This window comes from Mugil cephalus, chromosome 12 (assembly GCF_022458985.1).
Source record: "Mugil cephalus isolate CIBA_MC_2020 chromosome 12, CIBA_Mcephalus_1.1, whole genome shotgun sequence".
Lineage (NCBI taxonomy): Eukaryota > Metazoa > Chordata > Actinopteri > Mugiliformes > Mugilidae > Mugil > Mugil cephalus.
In genome coordinates, this window is record NC_061781.1 from 13,943,519 (window position 1) to 13,960,933 (window position 17,415).

Sequence of the window (17,415 nt, forward strand, 5' to 3'; positions counted from 1 at the left end):
TATAAATAAGCTTATACATGCAATGTAATACGGAGATGTGTTCTAAAATACCTAAAAACCTAAATATGTATAATACTGATAATCATATATTTAAATTATCCGGAATTTATATTAAAATAATGATGCGGTAAATTAAAGTGAAATAATATTATACGAATGGTCTGACCAGTACATCCGAACTGTCTGTAGGTGTCAGAGTTTGACGAGCACGATGTATGTCCACTGTGTTGCTATATTGACTGTGTTAACATCTCCCTGTTTTACTAAAATAGATTGAGGATCGGGTTGAGTTTGGCTGTACCACTGTGTTTAAAATTAGATCTCACTTGATGGGAAGGTTATTGTAGGGGTATGCTACAAAATGTCTGCTTCAAATATGTAAAACGTGTGTCATGAATAAAAAAACAAAAAAACAGTAATTGTAGTCAGATCAGAAATAAACGTTCACACTGTTTTATTGGATGTTATTCTAAGGGGCGAATCAGAAAGTGGTTTACCTTTATTACGCCGTAGTACGGCCCGGTATAACGTGCACTGGCCGTATTGCATGACATTTCAACGCACCAATCACTTGCGGAGGAGCTGATTGAGTCTACTTCCCTACACTAGAATAGCTGAGGGGAAACGGACGGACGGCGATCGCACACGGATATCTCACCATCAGCCGACTGGACGGCCAGATCGCCTGCGAGAGAGCTCCGAGATACAGCGGGACATCGATTTCATTTCCGACCCGGTCAACGTGTCTGCTGCAGGGAGATGGCCGGTATCCTGGCGTGGTTTTGGAATGAGAGGTTCTGGCTCCCTCACAACGTAACCTGGGCTGACTTAAAAAACACAGATGAGGCAACATTCCCGCAAGCCGAGGATCTCTATCTGGCGTGTCCTTTAGCATTCTGCATCTTTATGATACGGCTGGTTTTCGAAAGGTGGGTCCGTACGCACATGCGATCATCCAGGTGGCTGGGATGCGGTTTTGCTATTGTCGATTAAATATTCCGGTGAATGATGCAGCACGGGCACCGCTGTCCATGTTTGTCAGCGTGTTACCTAAACAATGGCATCTTGTCTGGTTAGCCCACAAATCACCAGGGTTGATGATCCTTCTTTCTGCAGGCCTGCAGCGTTACGCGCTGTCGGCACTGGATGCATAAGTTGCCGTACCTGGCCAATCTGCTGTCCCCTCATCCCAGATTTCAGTAAACCATCATGCTAAGACCAGGCTCCTGTTACTAATCTCTGTGAGCAGGCTGCTGCTCCAGTTGTGCCGTGGTGCTTCTCCATATCCCTGACTTTTTATTGTGCACTCATCAACGTACAGTATGGCACACAGCCATTATGACCACATCAGTGTGTGGCAGAAGTCAGTAGCCTCTTTAGGGAGTAATGAGCGAGGCCTTGGATTTCCACAATAAACTCTTCACTCACGCTCAGTGTGCTGCATGAAATTCGAAATGTGATTAAAGCCAGAAGTCGTGATGTTTGTCTGGTGTATAATTGACACACATATCGAGGACTTTATTTATTTATTTATTATATATTATTTCTTTGGTGCTGGTTAGGTTTAGTAGCCGTTTGTGTATTGACCCATCTCAGCTGGCAAACTAGCACAGTTCAAGTGTTTTGAGATGAGAAAGTTTGAGATAAAATTACACTCATATTCTTGTTTTAGTCCATTTGTGATGAAGACGTGGTCATGTGCAGGTAGAATTAAAGAAGGACAAACAGAATGAATGGATTTGCTTGACTGCATCACTCACTTCCATGTGTCCGATTCCTAAATATTAACAAAGAAAAAAGCACTCGGCCTGATTTGATGTTTTGTTACTTGCAGGTTTATTGCAAGACCATGCGCCATGGGCCTGAAGATCCAAGCCAACGGGCCACAAAAAGCACAACCCAACGCCATCCTGGAGAAGGTTTTCACTGCTATAACCAAGGTGATACACTGATCTCTGCTCGTTAGAGTTTGCAATCTGGTTTACCGTCGAAACTTGCACCACCTAACATATGCTTGCATTCTGTCGCCAGCACCCAGACGAGAAGAGGTTGGAAGGCTTGTCCAAGCAGCTGGACTGGGATGTGCGAACCATCCAGCGCTGGTTTAGACAGAGGCGCAACCAGGAGAAGCCCAGCACTCTTGCCAGATTCTGTGAAAGCATGTAAGACAGACTACATAACGTAATACATTCCTTAAAATAGCTGCCGGTCTCTGCATGAAATAACATCCAGGTTTGTGAAAATAAGCTTATACAGTCTTGAGACCTGACTGTGTCATCCATTACAGTCACCGCCACATCTGCATATTAGTTCAATGGTGTTTCATTGTGGCTAAGCAATACATTTTTGGCACTGAAGACTGATTTAAATAAGCTGCGGCAAATTACCATTCATTAATAACACACATCTGACAGTAGTAAAAGCAGGCGTGATAAACGACCTTATCTGAGCAAGGGTCACATATCTGCAGGTTCATTTCCATACTACATGGGAGTGGAGGTAAACGCTGTGGCCGCCTAAGAGCACACATTCATAAGAACAGCTTGATGAGTTATGGAGGGGAGTTTTAGAGCCTATAGTGAAGAGAACAAATAGTGAAGTCTTTGTGTTGCGTTCTTTGTCTTTGACTGACAGTCCTATTCCCAAAAATAATACACTTACACGTTGCTATAAAAAGGGAAAAACAGCAAATCCTCACATTTGAGTCCCTGCTACATGTGAATGTGTCCCATTCTAGTCAAGAAAAAAACCTACTCAAATGAAAATTAATTTTATGTGCGCTGTTGATTAACCGCCTAATCATTTCAGCTGTCTGCACAACCCCTAGCAAACACTGCTGTTGGTCCTTTATCAGTCAATACCACTTCAGCTGTAGTTCCCCAGAACTGTATCTTACATGCTTAATGAAAATTGCAAAATAAGTGCTGGCACTGCTGTGGGATAATAGTCAAACGTGTCCCAATGCAAACCAGCAAACCCACTCGGTCCGTAAAAGAGAACTGGCTAATCTGCAGTAAAGCGTTTGCCATCAGGGAGATTGTAGTTACTTAGCAGTGTGATGTTAAAGGCCAATGAGCGAGTGTCGCTGTCAGACCAGAGTCATGTCTGACACCAGTAGAGCAAATCTGGCAGTTTGAGACGCAGGGAGCCTCACATCTTCTGATCCACCCGAGGCTGCTGTTCACTCAGTAGCACTCTGTTGGCTGATTAGACCTCTGGACTCCAATTACAAAACTCAGAAGAGTCTGGAGTGGCACTCCTGGAATATGTATGGGCTTCTCGGACAACGCGTGTAGCCTGCGCTCGTTCTGTTGAAGCCACAGCCTTGCCAGAGCCGTTATCTGCATTCTGCGTCATTGACAACATTGGGCTTTGCAACAGTTCGCCCAGGTTGTCTGTCTGAGTTGCCTACCGTGCAGTTCTCCAACCGGAGCTGGCTTGGGTCCTTGCTAGACATGATTGTGTTCTAATTAGGCCCTCGTGCACGGCTGTTGCAGACCGATAGGACACAGTCCCTCAGTTGACAGGATGGCTGATCTGTTGTCTTTTCTTTTCATTATGCAAACAGGGGGTATGTGGCGGACACATTTGTCCTGGAAATAATGAAGACTCTGCGGGGACTTTTGTTGTTACGAATTCTCATTTTGGCAAATTCACAGCGTTGTGAGCGGACTTGTTTGGAAAGAGCTCGGCAGCAACTTGATTCTTACAAAAAAAATGAAATCTTCAAGAGCCAGTCCGAGAAACAAGTATGAAATAACTTCATATAATAGATGGCAACATGTGTAATTAAGAGTGGTAGTCGTCTTGCGGTGGAGTTTGTACCGTGGAGCTCTTCCTCTCTTCGGTTATCCTCGGTTAGAAATGGCTGAGGCACGAGCATGCTTTGATGTCCTTAACAGCCCCATTTGTCTGATTTCGTCTTCCTCCTCCTTCTGCTGCTGCTTTTCCTGGGAACAAAGAAATTATCATAAGCAAAATAATGCAATTCATTCCCTTTTAAAAGACAGAGACTGTATTACTGAGGAAAGACTGATAACTACTATTTATAGTTGTTATTGTTTTGTGGAAAGTCTATATTTGGCGTCTCTTAATATCGGACGTATGCTAAAATGGAATGGAAAGACCTTATGAGCTGTTTTTCTTTTTTTCCTTTGCAATACAAACCTCATTTTACTTATTGCTTTTGGAGACGAGTGATTTTCGAGTGATTTTCATATCTGTGTGCTGAATATGAAGCTTTGGCTATTTTAGGTGAGTTTAGCATCGAACAGAGCTGTTAGCACGGAGCTCTGGTTATGGTTAGCGTAGCAAAATGTACCTATCGTAACATATAGTTATAGTGTTGCTGATAAGAGAGCGGACTCAGGAAATGTAAACCCTTTTTTAGTAGTTGTATAGGTTGGTGGTCATTGCAGTTATGTTTCAGTTTATAGCTTTCACAAAATAAAAATAAAAACTTCGAAGCTTCACTTTCATTAGATTTAAACAAAAAATATGCAGTAGATTCTCAAAAAATAGTGTACGTATTCAAATAAAAAAGTTTCGTCCCTTAAAAGCAGCATCCCCCATTACTGCTCTCACTCTAACGGCTTCGTAGGTGTGTGACTTAAATACCTTTCAACTCGACTCACCTCCCCAGAAGCAGCTCCCCAGACTAATAATAAGCGTGTTCGTGCTCAGCAGACGCTGATAGGACCGCTGAGAGATGAGCCATTTACATGTGTTCCCTACATGAGGATAGCCACACCCGTCTTTCCTTAAATTAGTCACCGTTTTCTGGCACCACAGCAAAGTAACTTGCTAATAACAAGCTTTTTGATTTGAGCAATTTGAAATCATGCCTAGTAATTAAACCAAACACACAAAAGGTGGAGGGGACAGCTGTTACCGCGTGGAAAGTAATTGCTCATTTAACGAGGCGGGGGGGCGGAGGGGGGGGGGGGGTAGAGCTTCGTGGTTAATCGTTCTGTTGAACCGTATGAATGCAAACTACTGCTGCTAAGTGATGTTCAGACTTCCAACCTGGAGAAGTGACAAAGTTAAATTAAATGTGCTTTTCATTATTTTGTTTCCAACGCTGCACTGAGTGTGAAGCCGCTTCCCCCAAACAGTTATTTAATGCCCCAAGCAACGTCCTAATCAGTGGATCTGACAAAGTGTCCTGTTTCACCATATTTCAGGAATAGTGTATGATTAAGCAATTATGAAAAGGCCCAAGGCACATTACATAAGATTACACTTACTGTGTAACATGTAAACACTGCAGTGTGCGCGTTGTTTGCTGGCCTCATGTCTCATAACACACTAACCTCATTCTTTTAACAGCTATCACACACGGCTTTTACAGAACACAATCTAATTAAATGTGTAAATGGATAGTTACATACAGTACAACAAATAAACAGCTGAGATTTCAATGAAAGACATGTCAGGTTTCTCTTCAACCAAATAATAATGATAATAATAATTAAAAAAAAAAAAAAACGTCTATTCAAGGGAAGCAGTTGTGAATCACTGTGATTGTACAGATATAGCAGTGATTCAACAGCACTTGAAAAAGACTCTTGCGGGCTTGATCAACCAGTTGCCATGCAACAGCCTCCGCTGTGTGCCAGGTAGACTCGTCCAGTTAATTTGGCTTTACAACGCTGATGTTGATCAAGCACAGACAGCAGTAGTTAATGACGGCTTCCACGGGACACGTGTTAAAAAAAAAAAAAAAAAACATTCATTCAAGGAGTTACAGCTGGGTATCCTGGACGCGGACGCGGAAGGTCGGCTGGGTGCGCCTGTAGTGAGGAGCCAGTGTGGATTTTTCCCTGTTCTCCTTCTGAGTCTTCATGTCAGGTTGAGCGTCAGGGCTGTGGCTGTGAAAACGTGTTTGAATTGAGGTCAGCTGGAGGAACCTCACGGAGCAGCATTTAAAGTATGAAAAAGCTTCTATCGGTGGATGTTTCCCTCCACGTCACAGAAGGCCCAACTACTTCCAATAGTGAAATATTTAAAGAAATACATGGACATATGCACCGGGGCTTCAACAATATCAACAGTTAAAGGCTGAGATCAGTTCCTTGCTCCCATAATGCTGCTACTGCAAATAATACGGCATTTCTAAAAACTCTCTGTAATAAGCCACAGGTCAGGAAAAGTAATGATATTCTCCTGGGGAAATCATTTTTAGCAGTTTGCTGACAGTAAAAATGGAGTGAGAGCTGTGATGGGGCTTAGTGTTGGGGTCTCTTATAACTTCTCTGTCGAAACTGCATCCAACAAAAAGCTGCTTGAGGTAATAAAACTGCTGTAAGATCAGTCATTGCTGCTGTTCTGTGTTTTGTGTAAAAAGAATACTTGCCCACTTGGCCAGCCTTAAATCCTTCCTCCCACTTGCTGACTGTCGTGAGCTGGCTATACTTTATATCCACATCTCCCCGCTTAGCAAGTCTTTGATCACTGACGTGTCAGCTGAAGCAGTTTTCTTCTCCGCAGAGCCAAACCTCATGATCACTTTTCCCACCATTGTGTAGCAGCTGTGGTTACTGTAAATTATGTGCGGGGCTAACATGACAGAGCGCGAGAGGCGCTGGGAATGAACGGAGTGAGCATTTTTTCCCTCCGGACCTCACCACTGTGGAGTCAGTGCCGTCCAGTTTCGAGTAACTCATCTGCAGAACTGGAAAAGTTTAGACAATCTCGCACCAATTTAAATTTTCGATTACAGACATAACAGCCACAGGGTGTGCCACACTATGGGTGTTGCAACTAATGTGCTGAGGTGCATCGCAATTGCACGACTTCAGGATGCAATACAGCTTAATATTTTCTTTTTATAAACTGGTTGCTCTCTAGTTTACTGATTGTTATCTTCAATCACAAATATAATTGTCTTTCACATATGTAGTTGTGTTGCAGACAGCCCATAACCTAATATTACTGTATCCCAAACTAAAGATTAAAGGGTACATAAATCAAGTGGTCAGTCTGTGGTTAATTATTTTGCATAATTTTATGTTTTCAATCTTTTTCAGGTGGAGATTTACATTCTATCTATACATATTTACCTACGGAGTGCGTTTCCTTAAAAAGGTAAGTTTCTCTTACAGACAAATTGGCTGTATTTACTGTGTATTATTATATGAGTATGTAATATATTGTATAAATAGCTAAAGAGTCAACGTAAGCAAACATCAGTGTCCCTTTACCTCCAGCCACAACAGCAGGGGACAACCAGACTAGCTAGTTTGACTCTTAAAGAGACAGTGCGTCCCAACACTGAGAGACATAACCACCAACTGTGGTGAATTACTGCACCTCCCTCGCATCAACTACCCACACACACCCCAGAATTTACCACCTCCATTGAGAACTGGGTGGTTTAAGCCTTCAGCTGGGCTGCTGGTGCAGATATATAAAAATACACTATATAGCCAAAAGTATTCTCTCACCTGCCTTTACACGCATGTGGATTTAAGTGACATTCTTAATCCGTAGAGTTTAATATGACATAAGCTTCAACTCATCTGGGAAGGCTTTCCACAAGGTTTAGGAGTGTGTTTATGGGAATGTTTAACCATTCTTCCAGAATCACATTCATGAGGTCAGACACTGACGTTGGACTGGCTCATAGTTTTCACTCTAATTCATCCCAAAAGGTGTTCTGTTGGGTCAGGACTCTGTGCGGGTCACTCAAAGTTCCTCCGCACCTAACTCATTCATCCATGTCTTTATGGACCGTGCTTTGCGCACTGGTTTGCGCAGTCATGGTGGAACAGGAAGGTGCCATCTCCAAACTTTCCCCCCAAAGTTGGGAGCATGGAATAGTCCAAAATCTCTTGGTATGCTGAAGCATTCAGAGTTCCTTTCAATGGAATTACAGGGCCGAGCCTAGCTCCTGAAAAATAAGCCCACACCATAATCCACTCTCCACCAAACTTCACACTTGACACGGTGCAGTCAGACAAGTACTGTTCTCCTGGCAACTGCCAAACCCAGACTGGTCCTTCAGACTGCCAGATGGAGGATTGTGGGGCGACCTCTGTGCACTTCAGCAGCCGCTGACCCCGCTCCATCATTTTACGTGGCCTGAGAAGCTGTCGGTAGCTGTCATTCCCAATGGCTTCTACTATGTTATAATACCACTGACAGTCGACTGAGGAATATTTAGCAGCAAGGAAATTTCACGACTGGACTGGTTGCACAAGTGGCATCCTATCACAGTAGTACACCTGGCATTAAAAAGCATCTCCATGTGCACCTTTAGCCACCACGTAAACACAGTTTTGCACTTTGTATGTAAATAAACAGAGATGTGCCAAAATGGGGATATGTTGCAAGTTTTGGAACATAATGAGTTGTAAAGTCGCTCTCACGTACTGAAAGCTCACACATTGATTTTGTATTTATTTATTTAGTTATATCCACACAGTCCTTGGCTATTTTACAGACCCAGACAAAGTTCAGATTACAACTCTAACCCTTGAAATGTCCATTATCATTTAGTTAGTTAACAACTATGATGAGCTTAAAGACTCCCTACAAATGAACATTCATCAATTACAATGCGTTTTCCTTTTCTGACATTGTGGCCAGGACGCATGTGTAATACATGTATTCCATGTAGCATTTGTTCCAAGCATTAGCTACTACTTGCTAACCTGTCTGAGAAACAAAGCACCTACGCTGCAATCAAATAGTTTATTTGAAGTTTGAGCTTCTCAAAGTCCCTTTTACCTCAGTGTTACTGTGAGGTGGTGAACTGTGTTTAGTTAGTTCAGGGGAGAATCAGCATTTCTAGTAAAAACTGTTAACCGTGACTAGAAAGTTTCGAAATTCTAGCGTGCGCTGAGGTTACTGCAAAGCGGCACCTTTTGCCACACTCATGAGAGTTCAGAAATACAGCACATGGTAACAGGCCAGTTAACTAAATATCACTGGAACGTGTGGCCGACATGGTTTAATACAACTCATACATATATTCATGAAAACCCATAAATTACCACGACCGCGGCAATCGTCTAGGAAGAAAAAGAAAGGTCTCCCAGAGACAAAAGTTGCATGACAAAGCACTTTGTGAAAATAGTTCAGTGTCTGGCGATCGCTACTGCAGCCTCCAGCCTCTGTGGGGTTTATTAATAGAGCTGGTCTGGATAGGAGCGCAGACGAAAACTCAGTCACAGCGATGGGTCACTGTTTGCTTATAACACATTTTTTAGTATCTCAGTTACCATTTCCCTTTATATCCTAACCTCATTACTCAGGGTTCTACAACCCCCTGAGGTTGTTGTGTAGTCCAGCTTCTTCTCGACAGGACAGGACACTGCATTGTAGCGATCATTTAGTTTTATAAGACAAGGATAGAACGACAAAGCCTTGAATATATCCCCACCCCAGAGTTTTCTCATTAAAGTCTACTCTTCTCTCTTAGGTTTAGTAATTCAACTGTAGTATAATGATATTTTAGATTGCAGAATGTTTTAGGGTTTAAAAGTATTTATATTAAGTCCCTCTTTTCATTTTCCGCAGACCCCGTGGTTATGGAACACTAAAGAGTGTTGGTACAACTACCCTTACCAGGTAAGACAGCTATACACAGCGCATCTAACACAGCAGTGTTTACTCTTCTTCAGTAATCATGATGCTGCATTACTGAATTTACCACTTCTCAAATATTTATTTTAACCCTGCTGCTCTGTGTGTTCACCCAGCCTCTGACTGTGGACGTCCACTACTATTATATACTGGAGCTGTCCTTCTACCTGTCGTTACTCTTCTCCCAATTCACAGACATCAGGAGGAAGGTAAGGAAGACTGTAAGTGACACCGAAACCACCAAACCGTGCATTTTGAATCATTGACTGACTAAGTCACTCGTTTGTGCTGAATCTAAATCGCAGAAAAGACATTATTGTCACCCTTGTCCAAACGTGCACCTTGTTTCTAAATATCACAAGGCTCTGTAACGGTTACTCTGTTTGCTTTGCAAAAATAGAGTTTTATGCTTCAGCGTATTCTCACTGACGTGTGAAATAACTACAAATTGAGAGAGTATAAAGGATTAGCACTTTTAATTCAGAAAATTACATTCAAACTTGAGAAAAGTCTTTCGTGCCTGTTGGAGTTTTGTGTTTGTCCCATTACAAGCTCAGAGCTTGAAGAGCAGATCACACCCGTTGAGTTAAGCCAGTTATTTATAGCGGTTAGAAAACCGATCTATTTCACAGCAGACATTGTGACATTTTGAGAAAGCACAAGTGAAAGTAATTGCTATGAGCTATGGCTGCGTCCATTCGACTTTGTCAGTAAGCCATGTGAGCAAACCAGCAGCATTCATTTAAACGTTATGTTACACCTGGGCTTTCTTTACTGCCGCTGCGTCCGAGTGGCGTTGTGTTCACAAGAAGAGTCCACGTGGACGGCCCTCTTTGGTGTTCACAACCTCGTATGTGGGAATTTGCGGGTTTGGGAGTTGCGCGTACAGTTACCTTTCTTGTAACCACAAGCTCAAGCTGAGTTGTATTTGAAGGTGACACGTGAGAAATCCAACGAGTCCGCGTCGTGCCTTCAAATTGCACCTTTGCGGATTGGTCATGAGAAGCTGTGCGCACAAAACTAGGTCTAGTGGTAATATCTGGTAATGAGCTCTGAGGACAGCGCTGCTAGGCAACAGCTGGGGTTTACCGAGGCAGTTTAGCAGGCTAACCACTGGGAAACGATAAACTTTAATGACCTTCTCTTGTGGTATTCGCAACTTTGAAAATGTGAGCGTTTTGTTAAGGTTCAGTACAGTTGTGTCGTTCGTGAGCTTATTCACGAGTTCACGAGTTCACAAGTGGCAGAAAATCAGTCATGCACACTGAACTGTTATCATGATTAATAAAAAACTGACTTCATACAGACTGTGATAATGTTTTCCAAACCAACTTCATCCCACTCCATCTACACTTTTGGTTCATCTAGTATCAATCTGCATGCCTTCCAGCCGCGGCCTTACTCCTGTCTCCAGTCCATCCCCAGCTGTGCCCTTTCCACAGCCACACTTCACTCACACTAGCTCCCATGATGCCATGCTGTGTATGCCTCCACTCTGCCTCATCTCTTTGTTGACTGTTTGGCATGTTGTCTGTTTTTGTTTCTCCTTTCAGTTTTTTCATGCACAGCACTACACTGAGGAGGTCCTCTGCACCCCCTGCCAATTCCAGTATGTTCCCCCTGCACACTCTTGCCTTGCTTTCATTCTGTATCTTGCATCATTTATCTTCCTTCTCCTCCTCCCCCTCTCATTCGATAGCCATTTCGGGCCGGTTCTCGTTGCTTTGAGCTGCCGCCATGACACGTTTCAGATTTGCTAGAGGAGTGCCTCCCCCTGTCCTGTCCAGATCCTTCGTCAAGGTTATCTGGAACATAATGGCTCATACCAAAAAAAAAAAAGGACCATAGCTAAACTGTCACGTATTTACATTAGACATTTTTGTTTTGTTTATTCCTTACATGTTGACGTCAAGTAGAGGAACATGGCTTTTGGCTCAATTGGAGTTTCTGTCTCTTAAATAAAGAAACCAAATATCATTTTGAGGGAGCTGTATTACAGTCTGCTGAGGGCCCCATTTCCACAGCACTGAGCACCATGTGTTCACGAACGATCGGACATGAGGGGGGTGTATTATTTGCCGTTTGTGTTTGTAGTGACATGTGCTGCATGCAGTGATGTTTTAGCGTTCTTTCTGTACCTGCGTAACGTTTCCTCCGCAACTGTGTCCCCAGGACTTCCTGATCATGTTCCTGCACCACATGGCGACGATCTCCCTCATCGTGTTTTCCTACGTGAACAACATGGCCCGAGTGGGAACCCTGGTCATGTGCCTCCACGACGCAGCCGACGTGCTGATAGAGGTGAGGATGGACGAGAGAATTAAACGCTGCGGACGGACAGTGAGCCAGCTCGCATTGTCGTTTATTTATTTTGTGCGTAGATGCGAGTTTGGACAGTCGCACATTTTTGTTCTTCACGTTCTGTGCTTTAGCACCTGGCAGAGTGTGAAGTCTCAGCTTCAGTCTGAGTGGGTGTCAGATGAAGCGATTCTAATACACAAAGCCCAAATGCAAAGTGGACACTTTGCTACTAAATGTTTGTTGGGTAGGTGTGTGTCGCTTTAGTGTAAGTTCACGCGCACGGGAGCACGTATTGATTGAAAAACCCAGAGTCGAGTGAGAGCTGCTGCAGTAGATTGAGGTCAACTCTGGATGGGAGAAGATTACAAGGCAAGTGAAGAAGGCAATAAAGAGCCTTGTGAAAAACTAAAAATATATATTTGAGGGAACTGTTTTGACAAAATGAAGAGTTTGGTTCTAACCTCATTTGCATGGTGACAAAAAAAAAAATTTATAAATGCGCAGCAAGTCAAGAGTACTTTCTGAGATATACACAGAAAAAAGAACAATACAATGTGACAATACAATGTTCTGCTGGCAAACTTTTGGACCTGGATGTTAGTTAGACACGTAGGAGCCACCTAGACCAGACCAGGTACCCCCCACCCCATAGCAATGACACTCCTTGATGGCAGCAGGCATCCCCAGCAGGATGCAGCCTGACACAGACACACACAAAAATGGTTTCGGCCTCCAGATTCCCTCAATCCCAAACTGACCAAGTATATGTGGGATGATCCACAGAGTCCCCGTCCCCTCAGCCCATAGGACCCAAAGGCCTCCCACTAACAATACCCTCAGAAGGCCCAATGTCCTGATGAGTCACAACTGTTTTGGAGGCACAAGAGAGACCTACACAATATTAGGGAGGTGGTCATAATGTGTGTGTTACTTATGACATAGTTTCTAAGTTCCATAACATTTTAAATTGAATGTGATGAAGCACAGAGCATGAAGAACAAGGGTGTGATCTGTGCTGTGTAGCTCGTTAACTACTTTAATATTTTTAATATTATTAATATTTTAAAACTGCTGTTTACATCAAGTGTTGTTTTGTTTGTTTTTTATAATCCAGGCTGCCAAGATGGCCAACTATGCCAAATGTCAGATACTGTGCAACCTCCTGTTTGCAATGTTTGCAATTCTCTTCATAAGTTCCAGGTTGGGAGTTTACCCCATCTGGTAAGTTCTTCTTTGCTTTTCGCAGCTTAGCATTCTTCTCATGGCTGCCTTGAACGCAGCAGCAGTAGCAGCAGCAGCAGCAACCTGATGCATTTGCATACAGGGCAGAGACTGGAGAACATTTTGTGCCTGAGTTGCCCAAGATGCTCTCCACATTTTCGCTCTTCATCTCTGAAGACGCATGTCAGATCAGAATTGTGAAGACCTCAGTGTGACTTTTCTTTCTTTCTTTCTTTCTTTCTTTCTTTCTTTCTTTCTTTCTTTCTTTCTTTCTCCTCCGTCGTTTCTTTCATCAGATCTCTCGGTTTTGCGTTCTAAGCAGATCTTCTGGATATTCAAATGCTAATAATGGTTACTATGGATACAACAGCTTCAACCCCTCAAAGAAAGCCAAACAGTCCAGCAAAGGGAAAAGCGGATCATTATATTCATTGTTTTATCGTTGAAAGCAGAGTTTGAAGTGATTGTTAGAAGGCTACTACTTTTCTGCTCGCAAAGAGCTTTACAGCTGGAGTTGTCTATTTTTAGGGTTTTGCACTTACCTTAGATCCGTTAAGCATTTCATGATTTAGCTGATTCATCCAAATATGTAGACTAAACAGTAGAGGGAAGTTTAATCAGTGGCTTTTCCAAATAGTGATTACAGTAATTCCTGAATGCATCTCTGATGACATGTGGTGAGATTTAAATTATAGTCTTCAAAAGTACGCGTGGCATTCATCTGTCTGTAATAACATTATCACACCTTTCCTGAGTGAATGGAGACACATCTTAGTTTCAGAATCAGACAGCTGCAGTTGTCTGCTTATCTCTTAGATACCATCAGTTTTTCACTAAAATGCTATTTTCAGCATCTGGATTTAAAGCTGTTGTCCATAAAAATTGTGACCCATTCTGAAGAAAGAATTTAATATATATAAAAAGGCTCTCGGATTTGGCCCATTGAGTGCAGTTTAAAAATAAAAATAAATGCTTTTTGCCAGCACCCCACAGTTCTCTGCCTTTGTTTCCACCCCGTGATATGACGATCACACGCTACATTTTTGTCAACCCCCACCACACCGTTAGTAAAGTTGTCATTACTGTAAAGCTGTTGCCATGGCTTCAGGATCTGGAGGATGATTCACAGACTGCCATTTACAAGAATTGATCCGGGGATGCATGTAACACGGATCTTGTAAATTTTGATCAAACGTCACTTTAGTTTCAGTTGCATGTAGATTCATTGTGTTACTTAAGCAAAATGGTTCTTTGAATGCACACACCTGTTTGTGTTACACACACACACCATTTCTGTCCAGATGTTTCATGAAAGACAAAGAGCTACAACATCTCTCTTCAGTGGCATCTGTTTGGCTTTGTGTGCCAAATCCTCAGAACATACAGTAACTCCCCCGCTAAGAGAGCATTAAACCCTTGTGCTTCCTTCTGATGAGATATGTTGAGTTAATTATCTCCCTCTCCCTCTGTTGCTATGGAAGGATTTTAAATACCACTTTGTTCGAGAGTTGGGAGATTGTAGGGCCCTACCCATCCTGGTGGGTCTTCAACCTGCTTCTGATCCTGCTGCAGCTCCTTCACTCCTTCTGGTCCTACCTCATAGTGAAGACAGCATGCAGAGCCATCTCCAAAGGAAAGGTGAGTCACTACGCTCAGCTCCACTTTTGAGTTCCGCCCCGTAATCCTGTTGTTGCATGACTTTGTTTGCCGCTCTATAAATACACATTTTCCCTTTCTATCCTCTATGCAAACCCGCGGCCTCAAAGGTGGGAAAATGGAATCCGTTACATGTAAGTACCCTGAAGAGTTTTACATTTTATTAGATCTCATATCTCTAGTTCATGGGTAAATTTACATTTCTTTAAATCATTAACACATTTTAGTAAAGGGGTAAATGGAGGCAGAACATTATTTTTCAGTCGGTGCTTCAGTCAGTCACTGTTTCACCCTAGCCGAGACCCGTCAATCTAAGCCTCCTGTACACAGTAGGCCCCGCCCCCTATCGCTGCTGAGCTAAACGCAAGGCTGCATATTACTCCGTCAGGTTCCCCTCAATTGGCCGAGAGCCTATTTAGTCCTCAGGGGGAAATCCCAGGAGCAAAATTAGCATAAGAGAAGCTAACAGTGCAAGATATATATAGATATGTTTATGTTTATGACAGTTGCACAGCCACCCTACTGTTGCACCTGTTTGAAATAAAAAATTAATACTTGAATGGCTTAATATTGAATGCAAAATGATAATAATAATGTATATTTATAAATAGCACTAGCTGAGTTTAATATAGAAGGTAGCGGGTCCCTACGTTGAAGACCCCCAGCTCTAGTAACCATGTAATCCTTTGCATGCATCATAGTGTGGACAGCCAACCAACTTATTTTATTGGTATACCTGTAATTACTCTTTCCTTTACAGTTTTATTATATTTGGATACGGCTCCAGCTGTCTAGTTCATAATCAAAAGATGATTTTGGTCATTGATTAATCTTTTATTGGGCAAAAACGGCAAACAAACTCTTGAAACTGAGAAATTGCAAAAGTTATTTTCTGTCATTGGAGACGTAAAAGGCATCGGTCTGAGGTCGGCGTATTTATAGCTTTGCAAACTAGACTTTCCAGTTTATGCAGCGTTGGGCCTTCTGAACAACTGACATGCAGAGCTCATCGGTAACGCCGTCATGCTCGGCCGCCCCAGATAATGAAACCGATAAGAATTTTAATGAGAAAAAAAAAAATGTAATCTCCAGCCCTCCCTGGCTTTATTTATTTATTTCCACAGGTGTCTAAAGACGACCGCAGCGACATCGAGTCCAGCTCTGACGAGGACGACAGCCCCCCTCCCAGTCAGAAGCACCACAGCAGCGCCACCAACGGGACGAACAGAAATCACGGGACCAACGGCTACCTGACGGGAGCCCCGTATCCGGACGAACACTGACTCGCCGAGCGGACGTCGCGCCGGTGGAGCCGTGCTACAGACACCATCCATTTATCTGTGTGCGTGTGTGTATTTGAGTGTATGGTGGAGACATGAACAACATCGCCTGTCTGGAGGTTCTGGATAGATTTATGTGAATGCAGTTTTTTTTTTTTTTTTTAAATTGGTTGTTTAATAATTTCCTTGCATAATTTCTTCTCTTCATCTATGTATTTGCATCAAACTGCACTCAATATCAAAGTACTCCTATCGGTACAACCCACTCTCTGTTTAGCCAATGAATGACAGCATTCCACTCTGTGGTGTACGCATGCTACTTTAACATACAGCGGTCTGGCATACTGGGGGTGCGTTCTCCTACGTTTGTGTCTTTCTATGTTATTTATTTTTTTTTTATAAATATGTTCGCAGGTCGTGGCCAGACGTCTAATTATCTGAAACAACACAGCTGTTTTTGTTGTTGTTGTCATTTTCCCTCACGTCACGAGTATTAGCAAAAAAAACGCTGAAGGCCCCGGTTTTACTTTCAATGCTACACCCCCAAAGATTTGCCAAAAACGGTGACTGAGTTTCGTCTTCGCTCACGAAATACAAGCATTCTCCACTCCTGTAAATGAGATGTCAATAACAGTATTATGTGTGTGCATCAGACATGGCTAGACGCTGTACTCCCTATCGAAGCATTTTGTTAAGTATTCTGGTACGCATTACATTTAAGGCCATTTGTCCTCTTATGAGGCAGACATGACTTGTTTGAATTATTCAATAAAAAAACAAACAAAAAAAAAACATGAAGGTTGCAAATATGTGTGGGTGTTTTGAATGAGCTTAATCAGTGAGAGGGGAATAACGCTGGCAGCTTGGTGGTTAATACGTCCACAGTTAGACTCTAGACGGTGTGAAGAGGGACAGGCTCAGATTCCTCCGCTTAAACATCAACCATTCACCTATTATAGCTACTTTTATTTGCAAAGAGGCATAGCTGGTAAATGACTTAATTTGCTCTGCTGTATAAGCTGAATGATCGAGATAAAGGATAATGCGTTCCAAGTCAGTGGGTTTCTATTTTTGTTAGATGGCCAAATTAGCATTTTCCATTAAGGCACTATATATTGTGCGTGCTAGTGCTAGTGGTCAATATATAATAAAGGAAAGATTTATGAGTTTCGAGCCATTAGTAAGACTCTTTGGAAAATTGTTGAAAATCAGTGCTATGCTATACACTTGAACATTACCTATATAGCATTTACCAGTTCACTGTTTGCTAGCAAGTGCAACATGCTGCATATCAGTGTCGCTTCACATCTTGTTTCCACCAAATTGACAGAAAACTCCAGTAAATACAGGTTGGTTGTTGCATCACATT

At 42.6% G+C, this 17,415-nt stretch overlaps 1 protein-coding gene across 2 annotated transcripts; it reads left to right on the plus strand.

The window, feature by feature from the left end:
- Window positions 1-565: 565 nt before the first annotated feature.
- cers6 (ceramide synthase 6) lies at window positions 566-17,219 on the plus strand. Of its 2 annotated transcripts, none has more exons than XM_047601915.1 (11): window positions 566-929; window positions 1,835-1,940; window positions 2,032-2,162; window positions 7,029-7,086; window positions 9,523-9,573; window positions 9,705-9,809; window positions 11,761-11,889; window positions 13,004-13,110; window positions 14,592-14,748; window positions 14,877-14,900; window positions 15,891-17,219. In XM_047601915.1, exons 1-11 carry the CDS (start codon window positions 760-762, stop codon window positions 16,047-16,049), a joined length of 1,197 nt encoding a protein of 398 aa, XP_047457871.1. In that variant the 5' UTR covers window positions 566-759; the 3' UTR covers window positions 16,050-17,219. The 2 variants fall into 2 exon arrangements, with proteins under 2 accessions (XP_047457871.1, XP_047457873.1); XM_047601917.1 differs by having other exon boundaries at window positions 567-929; window positions 9,705-9,797.
- The last annotated feature ends 196 nt before the right edge of the window (window positions 17,220-17,415 follow it).

What these genes read in the sequence shown, in the direction of transcription:
- cers6 (XM_047601915.1), top strand. Translation starts at nt 760, where the DNA reads ATGGCCGGTATCCTGGCGTGGTTTTGGAATGAGAGGTTCTGGCTCCCT. An exon ending in ATACGGCTGGTTTTCGAAAG is followed by an intron (nt 930 to 1,834) that starts GTGGGTCCGTAC and finishes TGTTACTTGCAG; the next exon opens with GTTTATTGCAAGACCATGCG. An exon ending in TTGGGAGTTTACCCCATCTG is followed by an intron (nt 13,111 to 14,591) that starts GTAAGTTCTTCT and finishes TTGCTATGGAAG; the next exon opens with GATTTTAAATACCACTTTGT.